Source organism: Topomyia yanbarensis, chromosome 2 (assembly GCF_030247195.1).
Source record: "Topomyia yanbarensis strain Yona2022 chromosome 2, ASM3024719v1, whole genome shotgun sequence".
In the NCBI taxonomy this organism is placed as follows: domain Eukaryota; kingdom Metazoa; phylum Arthropoda; class Insecta; order Diptera; family Culicidae; genus Topomyia; species Topomyia yanbarensis.
Window position 1 is genome coordinate 91285018 of NC_080671.1, and position 23690 is coordinate 91308707.

General features: G+C 36.9%; 1 protein-coding gene across 4 annotated transcripts in view; it reads left to right on the forward strand.

Annotated features, from left to right (window-relative positions):
• LOC131678815 (uncharacterized) overlaps positions 1-17396 on the forward strand; it is a 90172-nt gene extending 72776 nt beyond the window's left edge. For 2 of the 4 annotated variants that reach the window (XR_009303740.1, XR_009303741.1), the window contains 3 exons: positions 602-700; positions 826-1534; positions 16494-16631. Coding sequence is in view for 2 of the 4 variants with exons in the window: in XM_058959162.1 (XP_058815145.1) it covers positions 602-700; positions 16494-16750; positions 16885-17001 (473 nt within the window). In the remaining 2 variants the exon portion in view is untranslated. The other 2 variants (XM_058959163.1, XM_058959162.1) reach the window with 2 other exon arrangements.
• Positions 17397-23690: the final 6294 nt, after the last annotated feature.

Here is a 23690-nt window from a genome sequence, read left to right on the forward strand (position 1 = left end):
TTCCTTTATTTTGGCTGGATTTTATATGCGATTGACATGTTGGCAAGACTAAAATTTCAATAGATTTCTGTTGGGAATTTTTTATTCGAAAACACCATCTATGTAAGTTACTAGACTTTTGAGATTTATCATATTCTATAATGTGCTGTAAGGTGGTACGCTCTACTAGCACCACATAGTGAGAGTATGTCAAACTAATCTGTCACCATCTGGTACAGTTATCAACTAATTGGATACTCAATTACTCTAAACTGTAGGTCTAAGTAAGCACAACAACTTTGCCAAAGAAAGTATTGCGCTAAATGTTAACGCAAACGAGAATTTCAGCCACAGACCCAATTAGTCACAATCCCATAAACTATGGGATTCCTATTACGCGGATTCCTTTTTCACACCCCCAGTTATTCGCGTAGTAGGAGACCCGACTGTATCTACTTAGTGGTTTATCTGACAAGTAGGTTTAAAAATAATCCCTTACTTACTTACCTGTCATTCCAAATTTTGTAATTATAGTAAATATCAAACTTCTCCAACCATGAAGATTTTAGATTTCAGTTTTGGCTACCATATTTTAAAAATGCAATATTTTCATCTCTTCCAGCTCCTTCAGCCTACCAGCCAGAAAAGTGCAAAATCGAAGCCGCCCCCGCATTCACGTTCGGCGTGAAGGTAAATTGCGCCAAACTCAATGATAATCCAGGTAAATTTTACTTCCTAATTTGCCGTAGTATTTGCCACTTAGAGCATGCAAAAAATTCTCGAAGCCCACAAAATTGATATTGTTTTCATTTAATGTTTATATTTTGCTCGCTATTCTTTACTAAGCACACTCAGACATACAGAATCGTACCGAAACATCCACGATGGCCGTTACGGGCAATGGCGATGGCACTGTAACCACCTCCAGCACCTCCACCCGTTCCGCCAGTAAGACTTCCACTTCCGCAACAGTCACGGAAAATGGCGGCGGCACCGTTGCACTGCAGCAAAATAGCACCAGCGCTCAGAGTAGCTCCCATCTGCAGCAGCAGCAACAGCAACAGCAAAAGCAAACCCAAGTGGTCACCAATGGGAATGCCATAACGACCACAACGACCAGCGGCAGCGTGAAGATGTCCCGGGAGCGTAAAACCGTTTGCGAGGAACGCGTCAGCTCGACGAGCAGCATAACGGGTGCAGCCGGAACGACCGTCGTATCCAGTGTGACCAACGAGAATTTGGTTCCTAACTGCATTGCCGGCGTGAAGCAGTTGCAAAATGTGCAGCATCAACGAATGGTTTGCACGGGACACTTCCGAGCTTGAGCTCGGCTTGCTTCGCGTTTGATTTTAGCTTTGAGTGTGCGTGTGATTAGTTCGTTGAGTGTTCTGTGTTAGCTTCCGAGAAGTAGCTTCTATTTGCTTTTTATTCGATTCAGTAGTTCTGCTATAGAAGACATTGCACGCGTTACGTATGTAGTTATGAGTAGTTTTTTTTAAATTTTTTTTTCTTGACTTCGTGTATGTATAAAATGGATCTATGACTATTTTTTAAGGTAAGTGGATACTCCAAGCACTTTTAAATCTAATTCTCGATGTTAAACTTAAATCAACAAAAATACTTTTCAAATAATGTTAATTGCCTCTCTTTACTAAATAGAAGATGATTTAAAGAGATGTTTTGTTTTTTTAATTGTAGGGTCATTGGCCTCTTTTTCGGGTTAGATTTTTTTTGCTAAAATCTCCAACTCTATATGCTGGGTTGGGAATCGAACCCAGGTGAGCGGAGTACAAGGCAATCGATTTACCAACTACGCTATGTCCGCTTCTGGCCGTGTGTTTTGATTTGATATTGCTTTTATCAAAATTACAAAATTACTAGTTTCTTAACAATGCACAAAAGCACATTGAAGCAATAATGAAACGTTGAATCGTACCAAAGAATATTCGAAGGTCCGGTCAGATTAAGCAAACTTTAAAATCTTTACGTCATTTTTCGACATCCTAAAGAAAACAAATATTTTTTTGCAAATCTGTCACGAGAAAACACAGCGATATGTTTACTGAATAATGTATTTTGTTTAGTGAAATCGGATTAATACTTTTATGAAAAGTTTTACTCGGTAGCAGTTCCAAAATCAATGTAATCAATGACATTTCAAGGTCACCAATATAATATAAATGAATATTCATGAATATAATACAATTGACAGAGCCCGTGGTTCTCTAGCGCCCATGGTGGAGTTTTAGTTTTGCGATCTTTTGGAGTTCACTTAGGCTTTCTTTTTCAGTTCGATTTTCTAAGAATAATTTAGTGTGAATAGTGGAGTAGGGTCAAGCAGGTCAGTTTTTGCACCGATTTATACAAACAAGCACTCGTTGGGAAGGTTTGGTAATAATATTTTTTAAGCTACATCTATTAAAGCCAAGGTACTTTTTTTCGACGTTTTCAAAATCTGGGTTCATAGTTCACTTTATTCGAGGCTAAACAAAACGATGTACAAGCTTAAAAAATCAGCAGTTCTACTTTTATTTGAAAAGTATGAAAACTACAGATATTTTAAAAATTTTAACACAAATGATAAATGGGATTTGTTTACGTAATTCAGATAAAGAATTGAGGATGTGGCAAATTATGTGAAAAATCGTGAAACCATGGTGGGAAATGTTGAAAAAACGTGTATTTTTCAGTAGTTGCGACTGGTTTTGTACTTGACTTCTTCGGTTTCCTCGTTGTCGCCAGAGTGTGGAATAGAAGTTGTGCATTCCGGTTCACGTGGTTGCTTAGCTGCGGGACGACCACGTTTGCGCTTCATAGCAGTTTGTTTGATTTTTTTCTTTTTTGATCAATTTTCGTTTTACATTTCTTATTTTCTATCCGTTTTTGCCGTTTTGCTGCCTTTCCTTTTCTTTGGCGGCAATTTTTTTTTCTAGCTTCGGTGGTTGTTTTTTTTTAGCTGTAGTAGCTTGCTAAGCTCGTAAAGACTCCTGAATCAGTGAGGAGTGCAGCATTACATTACTTTGGGTTTTGATTCGATGGTTTGCGCAGTGGAGTTTTGGGGAATGACTAAAAGTTTTCAATTAAAATTAATTGCTTGACCTATAGTTCCCCTAAACGGCTAACCTATTGTGCCCCCAAACGTATGTGTCATGTTGATGCTCGTATTTTTTTTTTCAAAACAAAACATATCGAGAAAACTTCACAATACTCGTGTTCAGCATTAATTTTTACGCAAGAAAAAACTCACTTAACATTTTTTTACATTGATTAAATGTACTGTACTAGGGACGAAAGACAATAGGTTTTGCAGAAACTTCGATTCCCGTTCAAACCCATACGCATTGAACTCGGTCGAACAATATCCAATCTTCTTTCAGATCAAAGATAATTATTTTAAGGATTTTGAAAAATAGATAGTTACAGATATCTCGAGTGTTCCTCAGATTGGCTCAGAATTGCATTCTCCTGTCTAAAGTAAGCAAATGACATCAGGGGAGTTCGAGGCTAGTTGGCGGTTGGGATAAGTTGGCGGAATCCCCTTTCCTCCGTTTTTATTAGACGTACAGCGCTGACCTTTGTTGTGAACCTCGAGTTATGTGAAACCCATAATCCAATATGTTTTTGTAGCAGAACATTTTATTTTGTAGAAGTTATGGGCAATATTGCGTTTTTGAGCATACTCAGTAAATTTACTTAATTTTAAATACTTTGTCTTATTTAAAGTGGTTTTTGTTCTATTCCCCGAATGATTATATTTTTTGATAGTGCATGAAAAGAGATTTGAGTACCCGTATAGATATTACACCTATCCACAAACAAAAGTATTTTTTAAATAGTTTTTTTTTTATAAAATATGCGTTTGGGGTAAGTTGCCGGTGACGCACGCGGGGCCAGATGCCGGTACTAACTAATCATCAAATATTTTTATTTCTGGAATGCACCCTAAAGTAATGGAATCTTTTTCTTGTGTATCTTGTCAATGCAGGGGACATTTATTTCGGCCAATCGCCTGAAGAATTTCGAAAATTTACTTTTGAATGTGGTGTACGCGTCGAAGTCAAAATGCCGGGGTAATTTGACTGAAATATAATGACAAATGTTGGTTAATATACAATTTTATTGAAAAGACTCAGTACGTTCCATAAGATGTAATTGAAGTAATTGAATCACCATTTGTTTGTTTATTTTCTAGCGTACACATGCATACCATCAACTTACCCCGGGGGCGGGGTAAGTTGGCTGGTTTTCCGAATTCCATATTTTTGGATATAAAAATAAAGACAAACACTTTCATAAAATTCTGCCCTTTTATGCAACATATTCTTTTTTAGAAGATCTCAGTAAATCAAAGCGATCAAAATGAAAACTAAAACACCGCCAACTTGCCCCGGGCTCCCTTACTTGCGACAAGTCTTTAATGAAGGACTACCGCGTCTACGTGTCTATTCACATAGTTTAGATTGACGGTGTGGTTATCGATACCGATGGTCATGCGTGGGGTGAAAGGAGTTGGCTGTATCACGGACTCCTTTATCCAATGAGTGAAGATTTTGAAAGATTACACAGAATGGGACAAAGTTGTATGCCACTTCAAACTCGTATTGGGGGGCCTTTAGCGCGATTTCTTTGCCTAATCACATGTTCTTCGATAAGGTTCGTCTGCGCGTTCATACCGCGCGTTTTATGTGTCACTAAATTCAACCAAACGAGCCATTGTAGCAATAAAATCCGTGCGCATAGAATCACGAGTATGAAAATCCTTGAAAGACGTACTAAGCAGAAATACTGAATAGAGCTCCACCCCCTTTCACAACAAAATGTTATTCTCTCTTGGCTCAGGTAGAGTATGACTCTGGCGATCCCCTTGTGGGGACATCAGCTACTGCTCCTAAAAACTATAGACAAGATTCCTTGTAAAAGCCAAGATTTTTCTCCTGAGAGCCCACCGAATATAACAGCTCGAGGAAGTACTGCCACAAAGCCTAAGCACACAGCTCCTGGCTTTGGAATTTGAGATGGAACAAGGAGCTTACAAGCTTTACAGAAACAACAAGTGACTCTACATTTCAACCAGAGATGCAGCTTAGTGTAGGAACTTTGCGATATTCCGGAACTTTTCCCGGCACAGTGGAAACTTTAATTCTCATAGTACGGCCTGGAGTTCTCTTCACGATAACCAATGTAACCTTCTTCACGATCTTTGCTACAACTTCAAGAAGGTGGCCGGCTTTTGAATAATAATTTCATGATTAACGTGCACTTTTATCACACTTTGAAGGTAAGCGCACATTTGCAATTGCACAGTTCAATTTGGTGTGAAATGCTCACTATCCTAACTTATTTTATAAAGCACATCAGGATCGCCCCTCTAAGGTTGGTGCCCTTGGTGGGGGCCAACCCGGTCAACCATACGCTATTGGCCTGATAATATTCATTTTGCAAAGCTTAAGGAAAGTGAATTTTTAACAGAACAGACATATAATATAAATATAAATGTATAAACGCCATATAAAGAAAAATCTCTTTATTCATACCTAGGGGCAAAAAGAGGCAAAACAAGACATTAAAGTACATTAATGTTCAAATATTATGCAATTTTTCTTTTCATGAAAAATACGGGAAAGTGGGATACTGGGTCGTTTTCTCCCCAAAATCCCCTATTTTTAATAATTTTTCTGCTCCATGCTGCAAATTTTACATATTTTTAGTTTTTCTGATGTAAAAAAACTCAGAAATCGAACGAAACCGAATACTTGTATATATCTCTATTACATTTTCAATAAAATTTTATAAAATGTACTTTGTTGAACGTGGAAAATTTTTAGGAATAAAACTAGATTTCTTAGCGGTAAAATTAATAAAAATCAGATTTTTTGACATTTAGATTCGATTCCACATTTTTATCATTAAATTGCACATATCAACTCCATTTAACAACAAATGATTATTTAATGAACTACTTCTTGTGTAAAACACATAAGAAAAGATTCATTTCTGGAAAAATACGGAAAGTTGGTGTACTAGGACATTTTATGAAAAAATGTGGCTTGTAGAATTAATGTCAAAAAATTTCATGTTCTGAATTTTACCGGTAACGAATCTATTTTTATTTTGTTCCCAAGATTTTTTCACGTTCAACGTGCTACATTTTTAAAAAATTGATTGAAGAATAATAGATAAATGCACGATAAAATGATAAAATTAAATATGAATGGAAAAAGGCCCCTATAACCCCCACTTCTCATATTCGGACAAAAGTTCCGTTTTACCACGCGGGCTCAAGACTTTCCGGTACGTCTGGCCACTTTAGGCCCATACATGATTGAAAAAGCTGTTTCTGCGTAATGAATCACGTTATGGAAAAGAGTATCGTATATGTTTGGCCAACACTTAGCTAAGTCTCCTCACTCTGAAGACATCGATTCCCAAGTACTCGTATTCCACTGAATGCGTTGTTCAACTAAACCCTACTATTCGACAAATTGAATAAGTGCGTGTAAATTGACTTTCAAACCATTAGGACTCCTATGAAAATTACGGGTGTACCCCATGCATAAATACATTAGGCATAATGGACGATTGTTATAATGGTAGATTGGCATGATGGATGTTAGGTATAAATTATCATATATCACTCGACGGAACTTATTTTTTGGTGGTGATGACCTCGGGAGGTAAGAGCGTGAACTTCTACTTCTTTTGCTGTTGTTGTTACTCTGGAAGCTGATCAAACTGAACTGAACAGCTGAAATTTCTGCTCAAGCAAAAGAAACTCAAAACTCTTGTTTCATATCAATCTCCTTTATATTAAGGGGTTGCACCACGGTAGAATACGAAAAATAGGGTTTTTTCTGGAATGTTTTCTTGATGAAATTAACCCATTCATGCCCATGTTGTTTGTGGACAACAACTTTTTTAAACAGCTATAAATTTTGATTAGGGCAAAATTTGCTCACAAAAACAAGTAAGGCTAATAAATGTGACTATTGGCTTTCATTTCAGTATTAATAATTCCAAGGACCAGCTGTAGAACTGAAGTTATTGCAATTAGTCTGATCGGATTCCGATAGAGCAGTGCTGCCAGGCACAGTTTACGTTGACGATGGAAAATAAATTTTTCATATATCTTCGTTATGTTGCAATATTATTGAAAATTGATAAAACGTATTAATTTAGACTATCTTTGGCTACATTTTCTACGCAATTGGACTATTGTAAATATTCTAGGAGAATTGTATTGGGCATTGGAAGATAAAAATTGAGCAGCTTCTAGCACTGCGAGGGAAGCACCTATCTTTATAAAAAAAAGGCTTTTCGTGTTTCTTGACCCCACTGTTTTCAAGGAAAAATAATTTTGAAACCCTGCATGCACTAGAAAAAAGTTGGGCATGAAAGGGTTAAGAGAAGAATCGAGATCTTGTGAAATGATATTTATAATAGGTACTAATTGTGTAGCACAAGGAATGTTACAAGATGGCAGCTGCACAACATTTTCTCGCAGGTGCGTTTTTTTTTGGAAAGTGTCCATAGTCGAAAATCTATCTCCCGTAATTTTTGACCTTGAGTTTATTCGATTCCTTAGAACGATAGCAAGGTATATTAGTTTCTTGCGAAATGGCACACGTTTTTATCGAAAAGCGCTGAAAACATTATAAAAATAAACACAAAATTGTTTCTAAAAAAATAAAATCCTACGTGCGTCGCTGGAGAATATACTGTGAAAATTTCAAAGCGATAAAAAATCATTTGTTCGAGGTACATTTCCGGCCAGCTAAAAAGAAGTGCACTAAGGACTCGATTCACACTCATCAAAATGCGACGCGAGACAGGACACAACACTTAGGGTCGATTTCTTCACCCACGCTTAACCCTTTGCGACGCAGTGGGACGTATACGTCCCACCTACTTCTCCTAAGTTTTAATTGGATTTCTAGTTAGCGTGGACATCAAAATACGAAGTCTTTTTATTAATCAACTCTTAGGGATGTAAAGAGTACAACTAGCACAGCAAATTATGTGAATTTGTTAATTACTTATTAGTTATAAACAATTAAAACTCGAAAATCTCGTTTTTTTACAAAAAAATCGGCTGTGTCTGAAGTAAGTCTTAGAGATCTAAAATTTTTTGCAAGTATTTCAAACATTGAACTAAATAATAGATTTTTTGCAGAATTTTTTGTAGGTCAGTTCTTTCTAAAAAAATATTAAAATATGCAAAATTGGAATTTTTTATTATGTTGGTCTATAAAAGATTCTGAGAAACAAGGATAACTTCTCAACTAGCATAAAAATAGATTAAGTGGTTTTTGAGGTCGCTCATTATGATTCTGATAACAGAATTTGAAAATTAAAAATGAGACTACATAATGGCAGCCATTTTCACGAAATTTGCGAATTTTGTTACAATGAGCAGAAAACTCGATTTACGAGAGTTATTGGGGTCGCTGATTACGATTCTGGTGTCAGAATCAGAATCAGCGACCCAAAAAACCCCTTGTAAGACGTTTTAGGTCAATATATAAAAAACATGAAATTTAGCCAAGCACAGTCGCCATTTTGGATCCGCCATTTTGAATTTTACATTTTCGACGTCAGAATCATAATCAGCGACATCGAAAACTTTTTAAAGCTAAAAATAACAGTATTAACAATGAAAAATGAATTCGCGTCGCAAATTCATTTTTAAACCAGGTTTACCAGTACGATTAAACCCGGCTTGAACGTTAAGGGGGTCTTATATAATTGTGGCGAATGTTTAATGATTGTTTTTGAAGCAGTAAAATGACTTAACATGTGCGCTATTCTGCAAAATGTTTATTAAGGTTTCATCTATAAAATAAAAATTTTCGAGTGTAAGGTGTCAAAAATGGCGTTCAAAATGGCGCCTTTCTCGGAACAAGATTTTTCGAATCTGCGGGCATTCTCGTTTTTGAACTATTCAACCAATCAAATTCGGGTTTTGCCCGCCTAAAAGAAGACAACATTCTCGGACGCTGTAACCTACAAAATCGCAATATTTTGATCATTAATGATTTTTTACAACCGGCCAAAGTGGAAAAATCATTCGAAAAAAACGATACTTTATTTTCAAGTGGCCGCCATTTTGTTTCCATATCGAATTTTGTCATGTTTTTTAGATTGAGGCGCCTCTATGGAATGTAATCTTCAAGATCATTTTGGTTTGCTGCTTGTAGACGACGAATTTGTTGCAGGTGAGGTTTTCAAAACACCTTTTGCTGGAGCCGTTATTTTGGACGTGTTCAGCATTGGCTATGCACATTAGAGTGACAGGAAAAAAAATGACCCCTATCGGCCCACCCCTGAGTCGATTTCTAGTCCCACAAGAAGTACTTGTTCTAAATTTGAAGCGAATTGGACAAGTCTAGACCAACGTGCCTGAAGTTTGTATGAGATTTTTCGACAATTTACATGGAGAAAACCCACTAACTCGCATTTTTGCCGCTAGATGGCACTGTATGCATCGTATTATCACTTTATAAGAAAGATAATTTAATTGTCTACAACTTTGTCGAAGACTGCTTGTCAATCCGGCTTTGTTAAAACAAAGTTATTAAACTTTTAACGAAGTGATGTCTGAGTCAGTTTTCTACGGGGGCTAGCAGTGCATGGTTGTGTATCAGCACTTGATTCCCACGAACTAAACATTTTTGTGAAATAACTGTTAGATTTAGCTCAATAGTATGTTCCGAAGAGATTTAGTAAATAATACGAGTCATGTTTTGGATAGAAAATTTTAGTTCCACATTGTACCGCATAGAGGACGCCAACACTAACTTTTCAACGGAAAGAGATAGATATTAGGTGTCTTCTACAAAGTTGTAGAGCAGGCATTTTTAAATAATTCTTCCGAACTTTTCGATATTTTATCTCTCTTCTATGAAAAGTTAGTGTTGGCGCCCTCTATGCGGTCACAGGTGGAACTAAAAATTTTCAACCAAAACGTGACTCATATTATTTACTACAATTCTTCCGAACATACTAATGAGCTTAATCTAACGGTTATTTCACAAAAATGTATAGTTCGTGGGAATCGAATACTGACACACAACCAAGCACAACTAAGCCCCATAGAAAACTGACTCAGACACCACTTCGTTAAAAGTTTAAAAACTTCTTTTAACAAAGCCGGATTGACAAGCAGTCTTCGACAAAGTTGTAGACAATTGAATTATCTTACTTATTTTTACTTATAGTGATAATACGATGCATACAGTGCCATCTAGCGGCAAAAATGCGAGTTAGTGGGTTTTCTCCATGTAAATTGTCGAAAAATCTCATACAAACTTCAGGAGCGTTGGTCCGGTAGCTAGACTTGTCCAATTTGCTTCAAATTTGGTGCAAGTACTCCTGGTGGTACTAGTAATCGAATCAGTGGTGGGCCGATTGAGTTTTCAAAAAATCATTATTTTTCTGGGCAGTCTAATGTACATGCATTCCCACACGTTTATGTGTGCCACCTTTCCTACAGTTTTTATGAGTTTCGCACTGTCCCAGTCTATTGTGTGATTGAGGGCTATAGTATGTGCCGCCACCCTGGGTTCGTTTTCTCTTTCGTGGTCAACAGCATGTTTATGTTCTCGAATGTGTACTTTGAATTTTCGGCGTTTTGGACCTATGTATACTGCGGGCCATCTTTGTAGGAAATTAGGTAGATCCCCGATTTTGGATCGGTTGGAACCTTATCTTCAAGGTTGCACAAGAGGTCTTTCAGCGTGATACCACTTTTGTATGCGACCTGGTAACTATGGTGTTTTAGGGTGGTTTGAACGTAGTTAGTGATTTTGGGATAAAACGGCAAGCAGAATCTTGGTTATTGTTTTTTATCCGGCTCTAACGTTGTCGCGTTTTGTCTGTGAATTTTATCCACAATTTTTTTTTCATATCCGTTAAATTCAGCAGCTTTGTAAGGTATGGCGCCTATTATGGCAGTAGAGCCGATTGTGCCCCTATTTCGCACCTCTTGGTTTCGAACCAGGCATATGGGCTAATGACAATATCTATTTCGCTGAAACAGTTGGACAATTACCGCCTCATATCTTGTTATCCCGTCAGAAATATGTTAAACATTGCACTGATACATAAAGGCACAGAGAACAGACATATAAGCTAGAACAATTTTTTTGGAAAACCTGTGTAAACATTCGAATAAAAATACGTTACAAATCACCATTGTACACAATTTCGCATACGTGAATAACCATCGTTTCCAAGCTTGCACGCAAGGCCCCTATACCGAATGCTGGAAGTCTGCTGACCGATCGTAGCGCCGACTAGCGGCAAGTACCTACTTGTGCTGTCATTTGAAAACGAGATTTATTTTTCTTACGCACATTGGTAACTTGACTTGTATATCAGCTATTAATGATAAAGGTTAGCAGGAGAATTCATTTTCATTCAAATAATTTTCTTAAAAAAACACTCGTTGAGCACTAGAATAGGCCTAGTGCTAAAATACGCGATTCAGAAATACGGTGGCACATACTATCGGCCAGTGCAGCCAAACTAAAACATAAACCTGAAAATATATTGTAATCCAATTTCAGGTATAAATAATCCATTATTTCAAGTTATTCAACTGATTCCTGATTGCAGAAATTTTATTTTCATCTTAACATAAAACTCGGTGCGGGACAATGCGATGTGTTACGGTATGTCCCGCTGACCCCTTCAACCAACTCCACGGTCGACTACCTGTCGGTGAAGGACAATTTTGATGTAGTGAGGACCATTTGAAATGGAAGGATAAGAAAAAGGAAGAACGACCGTTTGAAATGGAAGGATAGAAAAAAGGAAAGAACCTATTTTAATCCACCTAGCGGTGCAATTGTGCCTTTCTCAATCATGAATCACGAGAATGTGTGCGTTGTTTATATTCATTAAAAACTTTTAAATGCATATATTACATTTTATTATTATACATCACATGACAACCATATACAGGAAAATAAATCATTATTCGAGTTCTAAAATTTTGTAAAAGAAAAAAACAGCCACGGTAATATTGAACTGAAAAGCAATTGCAATACCTTTCTATTGAGAAAGGCAAAAAGGTGCGAAATCGGCAAAGTCCCAAAAAGTCGATTTTCATAAATAAATTTTTTTCGAGATAACATAAACTCTCGACGTTTCATGCATTTTAAAGATGTTTGGCATCAAAAATACGAATTCGATTTCTGAAATTTTTTGAAAAAAATTAGAGTTCCGACTTATATGGGAATTTCATATGTGACCGAACGATTTAGTCTATATTTCCGGACCCATATAAGCGATCCGTGAGAAATTTTATATACGTCTATGGGGATGTTATAGCTATCATTTGGGACTAAGTTTGTGAAAATCGGCCCAACCATTTCGGGAAACTGATGTGAGTTCGTAAATTTTGAAAGATGGCCGCTTTTCCCGGGCACTTCCGGAACCGTCTATGGTGGTCAATGTAGTCAACGAAAGTTTGTTTGGCCGTCGGTGACCTAGAACTGCAAATTTAAGTTATTTGAGAGACATTTTAGCGAAATTTTTACCTTTTTTGCTTCCATCGGAGTATCGGTTTGAATCACAATTTGCTATGTGATCGCACGCCACAACCCGTAACTCCGGAACCGGAAGTCGGTTGGGGATAAAATTTAATAGCCATTTACGGGGACGCAACATCTTTCATTTGAAACTAAGTTTGGTTGATTCGGTCTAGCCATCTCCGAGAAACCGATGTGATTGTTAGTTTGAATTTGGATACTTCCGCCGGGGCTTCCGGAACCGATGATGGTGGCCAATGTGACCAAAGAGACTTTGAATGGCTGTTAATGACCTAGTACTACAAATCGAAGCAGTTGTGGTCACATTTTGGAAAAATTTTCACCATTATACATTCATTGCAGAATTTCTTAAAATCGACATTTTCTGCGTGATCGTACTCATCACCCTGTAATTCCGGAACCGGAAGTCGGATCCATTAGAAATTCAATAGCAGCCTATGGGAACGTTGCACCTTTCATTTGGGACTAAGTTTGTAAAAATCGGTTCATCCATCTCTGAGAAAAGTGAGTGAGATTGTGTTCGCGTACACACACACAGACGCACATACACACACACATACATACACACACATATACATACACACACAGACATTTGCCGAACTCGACGAACTGAATCGAATGGTATATGTCACTCGGCCCTGCGGGCCTCCGTTAAAAAGTCGGTTTTCAGAGCAATTGCAATACCTTTCTATTGAAAAAGGCAAAAAGGATCGTTTGAAATGGTAGGATAGAAAAAGATAGACGTCACGTAGAGATGAGAGAAAGGTATAAGAAAAAAGAATAGATAGAAATTGTTGGAGTTTAAGTAAATAGAACGTTGAATTCGTGACGATATAAGCAAACATTTATTTCCGTAAGTAGATCCTATGGCAGCACGAATTTACATAAGTACAATTTCTGAATTAAAACCTAAACAGGTGCCGGAAGGCCAAGAAACGCACACAACCGTTCGAATTGTGCACGATTGAGGTTAGGTGTTACGTGACTTGCGTATTGCCCTGTAATCTAGCCGTAATTGCTGGGAATTAATGAGATACAATAATTGACCGATTTAAGTAACCTTAAATATTACTCTATGAAGCATAATATTAATAAATTACATCAGCTTTTAGCTGATACCATTTGGAATACATTCCTTAGGGTGTTGCTGAAAAGCCTCTTATTTAATCCACCCAACACGATGTTTAATGTAAAACTAGTCTTCCTCAGTTGTTAGCCTTCGCATCATTATTTTTTGCGAGTGCAATACTGGGCGCTCTTCTTCCAACAGCTGATGAGGTTCGTTCATGTGCGTGATGTTTACGTTTGTTTTGAGCGGCTGAAAAATGTAAAATGATACGTTTTATAAATCGTGCACTGGCGTCCATGATCTGGATACGTAGTCACAATCGACACAAGTGGGATATAAGGCATTGCGTTTCAATTGTTTTTCGATGAGGTGAAAATTGGCACACCCAGGAGGATCGTTAAGGTGTTAATATATGCACAGAATAGGACATTTCTTTTCATTTCAACTTAAAATGGAGACATTTCTGATAAATAAGCATTATTTAGATGTTTAAGAAACAGTACAATTATACTTTATTCTGAGGAAGGTTATAGATAATATAGCTTCATTTTAATATTGTTCAAAAATAGTGTGGGTCTCTCCATATTAGTGCCAAAGTAGGCTCCTTACCGTATATTTTATCCCCCGAGGCCTTAAAGTCTTCTTTTTTCATCGGTATATTGAACAGACGATGGGGCATGGAATGAAAAGCTGCTTGTTTTTGAGTGCCGAAATGGTTATAGTCGGAAGTTATGTATCGGTCTGTGGATGTCACTTTTCGGTAAATTACGAATTTTAGCTTGTTGTCCGCTTTTCTGGTAATCATCAGGTCTAGGAACGGCTATTTTCTTCTATTTCCTTCTCTACCGTAAACTTTATTGTGCTGTAACGGGAGTTCAACAGGTCAAAGGGCCTGGTTTAGGTAGCGTTCTTTTACAGCTGCGAAAATATCGTCCACGTAGCGTCTCCAAACTCAAGTGAAGAGCTTTTATTTGCCTAAAGCTACCTCGAAGTCGCTCAAGAAGACATCTGCTAGAGTCACATTTTCACTGACAGCACGAAACGCTATCGACAACTGTACACTGAGGTACAAATGTACCCCATGCCAACTTTGACTCCTGTTTCTTGAAAACTGGCTTCACCACCTTTTCCTACTCTTACTTTGAACTCTGAATTATGAGTTTGGGTTCCAGATAGGTAAATTTAGAATTCTCGTTTTCACACGGCCCCAAAGATGGCGTGGGGTACATTTGTACTCCAGTGCAACGTTCTAGGATTAAAGAAGAGTTGAAAAATTTCCCATTCAAACGATTCCATTGAATATTATTAGATTCGAATTAACAGCCCGACATGTAGTCGCTACACTCCTGCTATGTCACAGACAGGCATTGCATTTTTTTCGCTCCGGTTTGCTCCGAAGAAGCAATAATAATTGAGTACTGGAACAAACCTAATGATAATGAGCCTCGCGGTTAATCATTATATTAGTTTTGTTAGAATATCCACCATCCAAAATTCTAAATTGGCAACTAAATTTGATGTTGTGACGTTTTAAAGGACGCAACCATCATTTATTTTGGCGGTAATATCTCTACCCCAACCATTCATTACGCAGATATTTTGTCTCCACCCTGTACATTAAATATTTACCACACTCTTCACCTTGACAAAAAAGGCTGCTCAAATCAGTTTGCCGGAAAGATAATTATGGTTGATTCCAGTTTCGCAACCCATTCATTCCTGCTGATCACCGCCCCAGTGCACTTGAAGAAATGTTCTCAACTTGGCTTGATCATTGCTCCGTAACGATGAGATGGCATAAATTAATGTGAATCGCTGCCGTTTCGATCAGCGGACAAACGAAGTCGTCCGGTTTCATTTCGCTTTTCATTGCAGCTAATGAAAGTAAAAACTAAACTTCTGATGGACCCGAAATTGCGCAGCACCGGCTTAGGAAGTCGTACGAAGGTGTAATTGACAAAACAAATAATTTTTTTTTCGGGATAAATTCGGGATAGATCAAGGTTATTCGGAGTGAGTACAGTGCTTTTGATGTTGGAATTATTTATTCAACAGCGTAATTGGTGAGTGGCAAAATTGATTAATCACTGGAATAATAATTAGGTTGTTTACTGAAAACGCCCATGATTCCTAGAAAAACTCTAGAAAGAGAACTGCGGAGACTCCATTTTGGGTCGATTGGATTCGCGTTTAGCTGTCAAAAAACGAATCCAATCGAACATTGCCTATCCTTATAACATTGAACGTGTTGCCATACAATGCCGGGGCATACATTGCCAAAAATGCTGTTTTTTTCTCCGCAGTTCTCTTACTATGAGTTTTTCTAATGATTCCCTGTATTTTTCTGAATGCGTTGCATTGGTTTTGTGTAACTAACATTGCAAGCGCATGTTGTTGTTACATTTACAATCAGTCCACTCCGTCTAGTTTCACCTTACTGATTAACTTATGAACTCTACAAAAGCGTATCGATGCATTGGAATGTTAATTCGCTAAATGTTTGGTTTAATAGTGATCGGCTGATTGAATCTTAGACGTAACATAAATCCAATAAAACCGGTTAGCATCTTGCAATATCGCATAATGGTGATTTTACTTCTCAAGAACGTATGAGTTATTCTTGTGATCTAGCTGCAATAACTTTACACTAGTGTACACACTTGAGCGAAATAAATCTATCACTACACTGATGTAGTACTTTTGCAAAAACAAAACGAGCAAATTTATAGGATTTCTTAGGGTAAACTAGTTTCACCACTTTATACATTTCTGAACAAATTACAATCGATGATGGCTGTGTTAGGCAAAAAACAAAGCTAATTTTATCACCCATGAGCCTGGATCAAATTTTATTTCTATATTATCTCTGTGCATTTATCTATCTCACCCACCAGCCCCGAATGAGTATCACATCCCGGACGTGCTCGGTTCGAGCAAGGAAGGCCCAATCCGTTCCGCACCCGCTTATACAATCACCGGCCGTCAGAAGGCGCGACTACCGCAGTGCATCACCTTCCCTGGTCCCGGCCATTACGACTCGAAGATCGATCCGCTGGTGAAAAAGGCCCCAATGTTTTCCATGGCCACCCGCTTCCGAGTGCCAACCGATGAAACGATGAAACCGGGACCGGCAGCACACCATCCGGAGAAGGTATTCTCTCTCTATCTTTTTTACACCTAAAAATTTATCCGTTTGCTAACCTGCTTTTCTACCGTCTCTGCTTGAAACCCTGCAACCCATCATCATAATTAACTACCGAACCCCCCCTCCAAATCGCCTAAAAGGGCTACAACATTTACAGATCCGTTCCCGCCCAATCCTTCTCCATTCGCCACACGCCGTTCCTCGCTCACCGAACCCCCCGATTGGTCACTGCTGTGAAACGATCCTACTGGGATTAAATTTGCAATTGAAAATTGATTCTCATGTCGTGTTACATTCTGTTGTTTATTATTTTTTTCTATCATTTCCATCACTCATTGTATTCTCACAGGTGAACCTGGGCCACGTGCCGTCGTACAGTTTTGGGATCAAACATTCGGAGTTTCTTGGACAGTTTCCAGAGCCGTCGCGCTACCATAATCAACTAATCTTTTAGAGGCATAGCTACATATTATTTTCTTCTTGTGTTGTCAACCAGTTCGGTCTTTTTCTGTTGCTTTCTTCTGTTAAGGTGCTACGTTTTAAAAACACGAAGTGCAGTGATATGTTTCACTAACAAGAAACGAGTTTCATGTTTATTTACTTAATTCTTTCTTTTCATTGCGAATGAAAAATAAAATTCACAACTAACCTATTCAGATTGTTTTTAATACGAAAGAAAAGCATATACCGTATGGGTAAAGGAAATCTAGTGTGTTACGTTTTGACCTCTTTTTTCCATCTCAAGGACATTTAGTCAAAATTATGTTAGTTTTCGAGCTCAATGAACAACGACGCTGTTTATCGAAATGCTGTCAATCTTTATGTTAAACTTTAAATTTAAACAACACCGTCTTTACGCATACTAAGCTAGAGCCAGGGGTCCAGTGGTGGATATTAATTCAAAATAAAACACATTCAATTTTTTTAACTCTTAAGCTTGTGTCGTCAGCAGCCATGACATCGCACATTGAACCGTATCCTATACGCGGTAGCAACGTTTTGAGCTACACGTGTACGATGCTCGAAAGGCACCTACAACCAGAAGATGGTGGCACAGCTCGTACAAGGGTAATTCTTTTTCAAATCGCACACCTTCCAAATTTTAAAGTTTTTGAAACATTTGATGTTTTTTTTTCTAAAGCTTATGTGTAACAAATTATTTTAAAAGTATTTATTTTGTTGGGAGAACAATATTTTTAAATATAATGACAATTTCATTTTTGATGTTACACAGAGTTTCCTCAAATCTTCTGCTACTTAAAATTCATTATCTCCGGTTGTGCTAACCGGAATGTGTCCGACAGAGTACCCGGATACCTTTTCAGATGCGATGAAGGGCATCTAGATATTTTACCCGTAACGGGCCGACAAGCGTACCCTGGTACCCTCCAAACTGAAATGCTCATAACTATAGTATTTCTAACTAAAATTGAACACTTTTCAATATTTTGGATTCAGCAATTCCTCTCTGTAAAACTGAATCGGACGAATCTATCTGGCTCCCGGATTTTCGAATATATGTTCCACTAATGGTATTCTTTTTGTGAATGTCAATGGAGCGCCATGAATTCTGGAACAATCACGTTTTTAGGTTACACAAAAAGCATCAGAATGGTTGCCTCGAAACAGATAGGAGAAAATGCTGTGTCCGTCCCAATATCTGCAAGGGCGGCGAATAAATACTGGCTTTACTTGTCCCGTATACGACAAGATGTCACCAACCCAGTGGCGGCACTAAGGGGGGTTGAAGGTGGCAGTCGCCCCGAGCGCCAAAATTTGGGGGCGGCAAATGCCGCTGATCATAATTTAATTATCTACTAGTGATTATCATTGTTCATTAATCGCGATAAACGTTAAGTTCGTGTGAAACATTTGAATTCATATTGGTTTGGCGACTGTAGAAGATTAAGAGTGTGATCACAAGTACGACGGATCTGACGGAACAAAACAATATATATCTAAACCTGAACCGCAAACGTAACGATCTTAGCAAACGCACACGGAAATTGTTTTTATTAAAATCCTTTATTAAAAACTTAACTATTTTTGAAAAAACTCTATAATGGCCTGAAGTTAACAAAAGGAAGAATAAAGGTAAAAGTGCAGTTTATGTCTCACAAATAAGCAGGGCCGCCGAGAGGGGGGGGGGGACCGGGGTGTTTCCCCCCGGGCCCGGAGTTTTGAAGTGGGCCCGGATTTTTAACAGAAAATAAAATTTTGACAAATACTTTTTCGACAAAAATTTATTTGAGAATACAATTAAAAATTCAATATCTTGTGTACTGCCCATAATCGGAAGTCAGTCCCATGTTGATAAGGAATCCCATAGAACATGGGACTGACTTGCGATTATGGGCAGTGTATGAGGTAACTAGAATGGCGAAAATTCTAAACTACTGCATATTTGATATCAACTATGTTTGTATCAACGTAAATCTCACATCGAAACAAGATCAGACTCGAGCGGGCATAGCGGAATTTGTACATTGAATGTCATGTACGCAGCTCACCTGGGTTCGAATCCCAACCCCGCACACAGGAATAGAGATTTGTTATAGGAAAATTTCTAACCTGAATGAAGAAGCGAATGACCTTAAGGTTGAAATGTCTATAATCGAAACAAAAATATGATTAGACTTGTAAGGGTTAAACAATTAAATGGTTTGATTAGAAGTCATGAGGTTGTCTTCAAATTTCGCCAATTTGAAATCTTTTTTTGATTTATTGAATTTCCAATCTTCGAAAGCGCTGGATTAGTTCGAAAGTAATTATTGAAAGAAAAAAAAACCCTGCTTAGGGATGCCACACCGGTTTTTGAGGCGAATTCCGTGTCTTCGTTCAGATAAATCTGAATTCGCCCGGAAGAATCCATTGGATTATTTTGCAATTTTGCGTTGCCCTTTTCTTTACCAGGAATCGCCCAGCACCCAGTCCTCATTAACATCATCCTCGGGTTGCAGGCCCTGTGTTCCTCACAATGATTCTCGCAAGAAACTGAAGCGTGATTTCACACCCCGTGTTTGTTTACTGAGGAGCAGAGCAAAGCTCGCTCGGGTTATCCTTCACAGCGAGAGTGGTTGGTGCTTTCGGATTCTTTGTAAATATCCGAGAAAGCGAATCACTACATCCAACTAAATCAACAAAACTATTAACAAATGCAAAAACATTCAACTTAATGTGAACGTCACAGAAAGATGGAGTGCTTTACCAAAATATTACACTCTACGGTGAATGTGAAGAAAATAAGATATTTTTCCTCGTAGTGCTACGAGCTACATAAGAAATAAAACAGTGCATATTTATTTGTTTTTAAGCGTTTTATACAATAAAAAGCAATGGAAGTGCTCCAAAATTCTGTCGAGTGATCACTTTAATTCAAAATTCGAATGTATTCAACGCATACCCATGTGTCTCTTGAAGTCTATCCCCTGCTCAGTAAAATTCTGCTGGTCAAAATACCACTAGAGGCGGTAACCCTACCTCTATTTGAGAGCTCAATTGGTCAAATGAGTCATCAAAAACTCTTGATATACCAAAAGAGTTCCAAAATAATCCAAAAATTTAAATTTGAAATTTAAGATATTTGGTTTGCCGTTCATTGATACAAAATCTATAAAAAATCATATTCAGATACGAGATGATACCGAAATATTTTTGTAAAGGGGTCATACTCAAATGACGCAGCTTTTTCGGCGATTTTCGTCTACCAATTCCCCCTACCAAAGAGGCCAGGGATGGAAAAAAATAAATACGTTTTACAATTCTTTCAAATACGGCCTTTAGTGACAAGTATAGTGTTAATAGTTTTGTTTTAAATTTTATGTCATGGAGAATGAAGAGAAGATCTCTCAGTTCACAATCCTACTGCTGCCAATGATTCTAAGAAGCATCTACATTGCTAAATTGTGTTTGATTGATTTCGAAGAGAAAATTTAACTCTGCTTCCAAACTGAACCAACTAGTTAGCAAGATTAGTTAACTAATGTAGCAAGTTAAATCCGCATACAAAATCTTTTCGTTTTCGAGGAGTGAGCGTGAGATTTTGAACGTCGCTTCCTGAACGTAACGATTTTATTTTTATTTTTGAACTATTTTCTAGAAATCAGTTACAACATTCTTGTAAAATATTTTAAGCTGTGCTGACACACCAACACAAATAAAAGAATAATTCATGTTTTTATAGGATTATGAATGTTTTCGAAACCAGCATAGCGTAAAATCCAACCAAAACCCTTATTTGAAATTTGATCCATGTTTCTCATATTTTTTACATTTTTTTATTCCCACGTGGATTTTTTTTTATTTTGTTAAAATTTCATTGATCTATTTTTTCAAGTTGTGGATTGTATGTATGTTTCTACAATTGTAAGATTCTGCCTTTTTTATCTGTTTGCATACTTTTATTTTATCCATCTTTTGACGTTCCTTACTTTTGCTTTTTTCTGTTGCTATCACTATCACTTACTTTAATTTATAGTTTTTTCTCTGTTATTTAATTTTATTCGCAATTTTTCGAGAAAATTCTGCTTTATTTATTTTTTTCTTATTGTTTCATATTTTAATACCCTGCATTTTTATTTGTTTCTTTTGTCATTCCATCTAATTTTTAGAATTTGTTTATTTACTACATTTATTCTTGTCATAGCCTTTTTCTATTTTCTTTTTTTCATATTTGTTTTGCATTTCTAAAAGCAATTTTACTTATTCAAATTCATTCCAATTTGTCTTATTGTTTAATTTTTTACATTTCTCTTATTTTCTTCCTCATTTTCTAGTTTTTAGTTTTCCGTTTATCGTAGTTTTATTTTTTCCAATTGTTCATTTAATATAATTTTTTTATACCTTTTTCTTAAGATTTAATTCGTAATTGTTATTTCTTCATGTTTTCCATTTAACCTGTTTTGAAAATACTTTTTCAGTTGATCATTTTCTTGACACTATGCGCATTTTTTTCTTAATTTTACATTTAGTTCGTTGTTTGAATTTATTTCAAATTTCATTTCTAGTGCTTTATCTATTCTTTAAATAATATCCATTTGATTATTTTTTTCGTCCTAATATCTTCATTTTTGTGTTTCTATAGTATGGATTTTTTCTAATATTTTTTCTATTTTGTCTGTTTGCTCCGTTTTTGTTCAATACTTCCAATTTTCTTTACTTTTTCGTCTTTTCATCATTTAAACTTTTCCAGTTTTTCAAAATTTTCTGGTTCGTCCATTTTTTTTTTAATTTCTATGGTTATTTTATTCTTGTCTTTTATACATACTCCTCTAGTTTTATGCATTCTTAACGTTTTATTTATTTTTCTATTGCTTGAAATATTTCTTGTTTTTAATGTTAAATAAATTTTTTGTATTCTTGATTTATCGAGTTTTATGCATTTTTTATATTAATGTTTGTATTCTTTTTAGTAGTTTTTTTCATTTTCATCGATTCTAATTTTTTTCCTAATTTCCTATCGATTTTTCATTATTTTCACCATCTATTCAATAATGTGCGACTTTTTTAATCTTCGCAATATGTTTTTCTAGTTTCCTGTTTTCCTTTGCCAATTTTTTATAGGTTTTGTTTTGGTTTTTCTCGATTAAACATTTTTTGACAATTGACATTTGTTTATGTGGTTGATTTTGTTGTTTTTAGCTTTTTTGTACATTCTTTTAATATTAAGTTTTCCTATTGTTTTTTTTATCTTTTTTAATCTTGTCATTTCCCTACTTTTATAAATACTATTACAAAAATGGCGCTTTTCAAAGTCACCAAAACTGTCGAAGAAGTAATAAAAACTCCCAAAGTATAAAAAACTCTACTTTTTTTTCCTTCATTGGCACTACAAACAGCTAGAGCAACAAAATGGTACAAAAATATAAAATTCCAGTATACTATACATAATATCAGTGAACTCCAATGGATTTCAAACATTGGCTTTTTTGTACTCAGGCAATACACAGTGGTGGGGGCCCGTACGTTGGACCCCCCGGGCCCGTATTTTCTCTCTGCGGCCCTGCAAATAAGGAACCAGAAAAATTACGTTCTTACTGCTGTAATTGAAAGTAAATTCGGAGTTATTTTTTTCTTATGTTTACATTAACACTGTCTAATTATATACGTTATACGGCTTTTTATTTATTTTTAATAACGTTTCCAAACTTCTGGGTATTTCCAACACTTACAATTGCAATTGGTTTTTGACAAGGGCGAAATCTTTGCACTTTCCTTTAACCACCTTTAACTTTCTTGTTACCTACCGTACCAATCAGTTTAATGCCACTATGTCCTTTGCTGCATCAATATGTCGTCTCTAGATTACTCTATTCATTGCCGTTTGTCGCCAGCTTCGCAGAGCACGAGGACTCCTGAGGTTTCCTTCATCTTGGTCGACCCACCTTGCTCGTTGTGGCTACTTATGCCAGTCGGATTAGTTTTGGGAATAATATTTTAAAGGTTATCGTCTGCTATTTAACGACGTGCCCAACTCACCACAGCCTCGTATATTTTGCTGTGTGAACGATGGATAGTTCTCCAAACAACTGTTGCAATTCGTGGTTCATACGCCATCTCTACATGCTGTCTTCTAACTGCATCGGACCAAAGATCGTTCACAACACCTTACGTTCGAAAACACCAAGGGTATGTTACTACTTCGCCGGTATAGCCCCAAAACCATTATGATGGGAAGCAGGAGCAGGAGACATTATGATAGACTGACAGCATCTAAATGTCGGTTTACATAGTTGAAATCGACGGTGTTGTTACCGTTTTGATTAGGTGATGCGTGGGGTGAAATGGTTGGTTGTTTCAACGACCGCTTTCTCCAGTGAGTGAAGATTTTGAATGGCAATCACACAGGACGGGACGAAATTGTATGGCCCTTCAAACTCGTATCGGATACCCTTTAGCAGTATTGCTGTGTCGGACTTGTTCTTCACAAGGTTCTTTACCGTGCGTC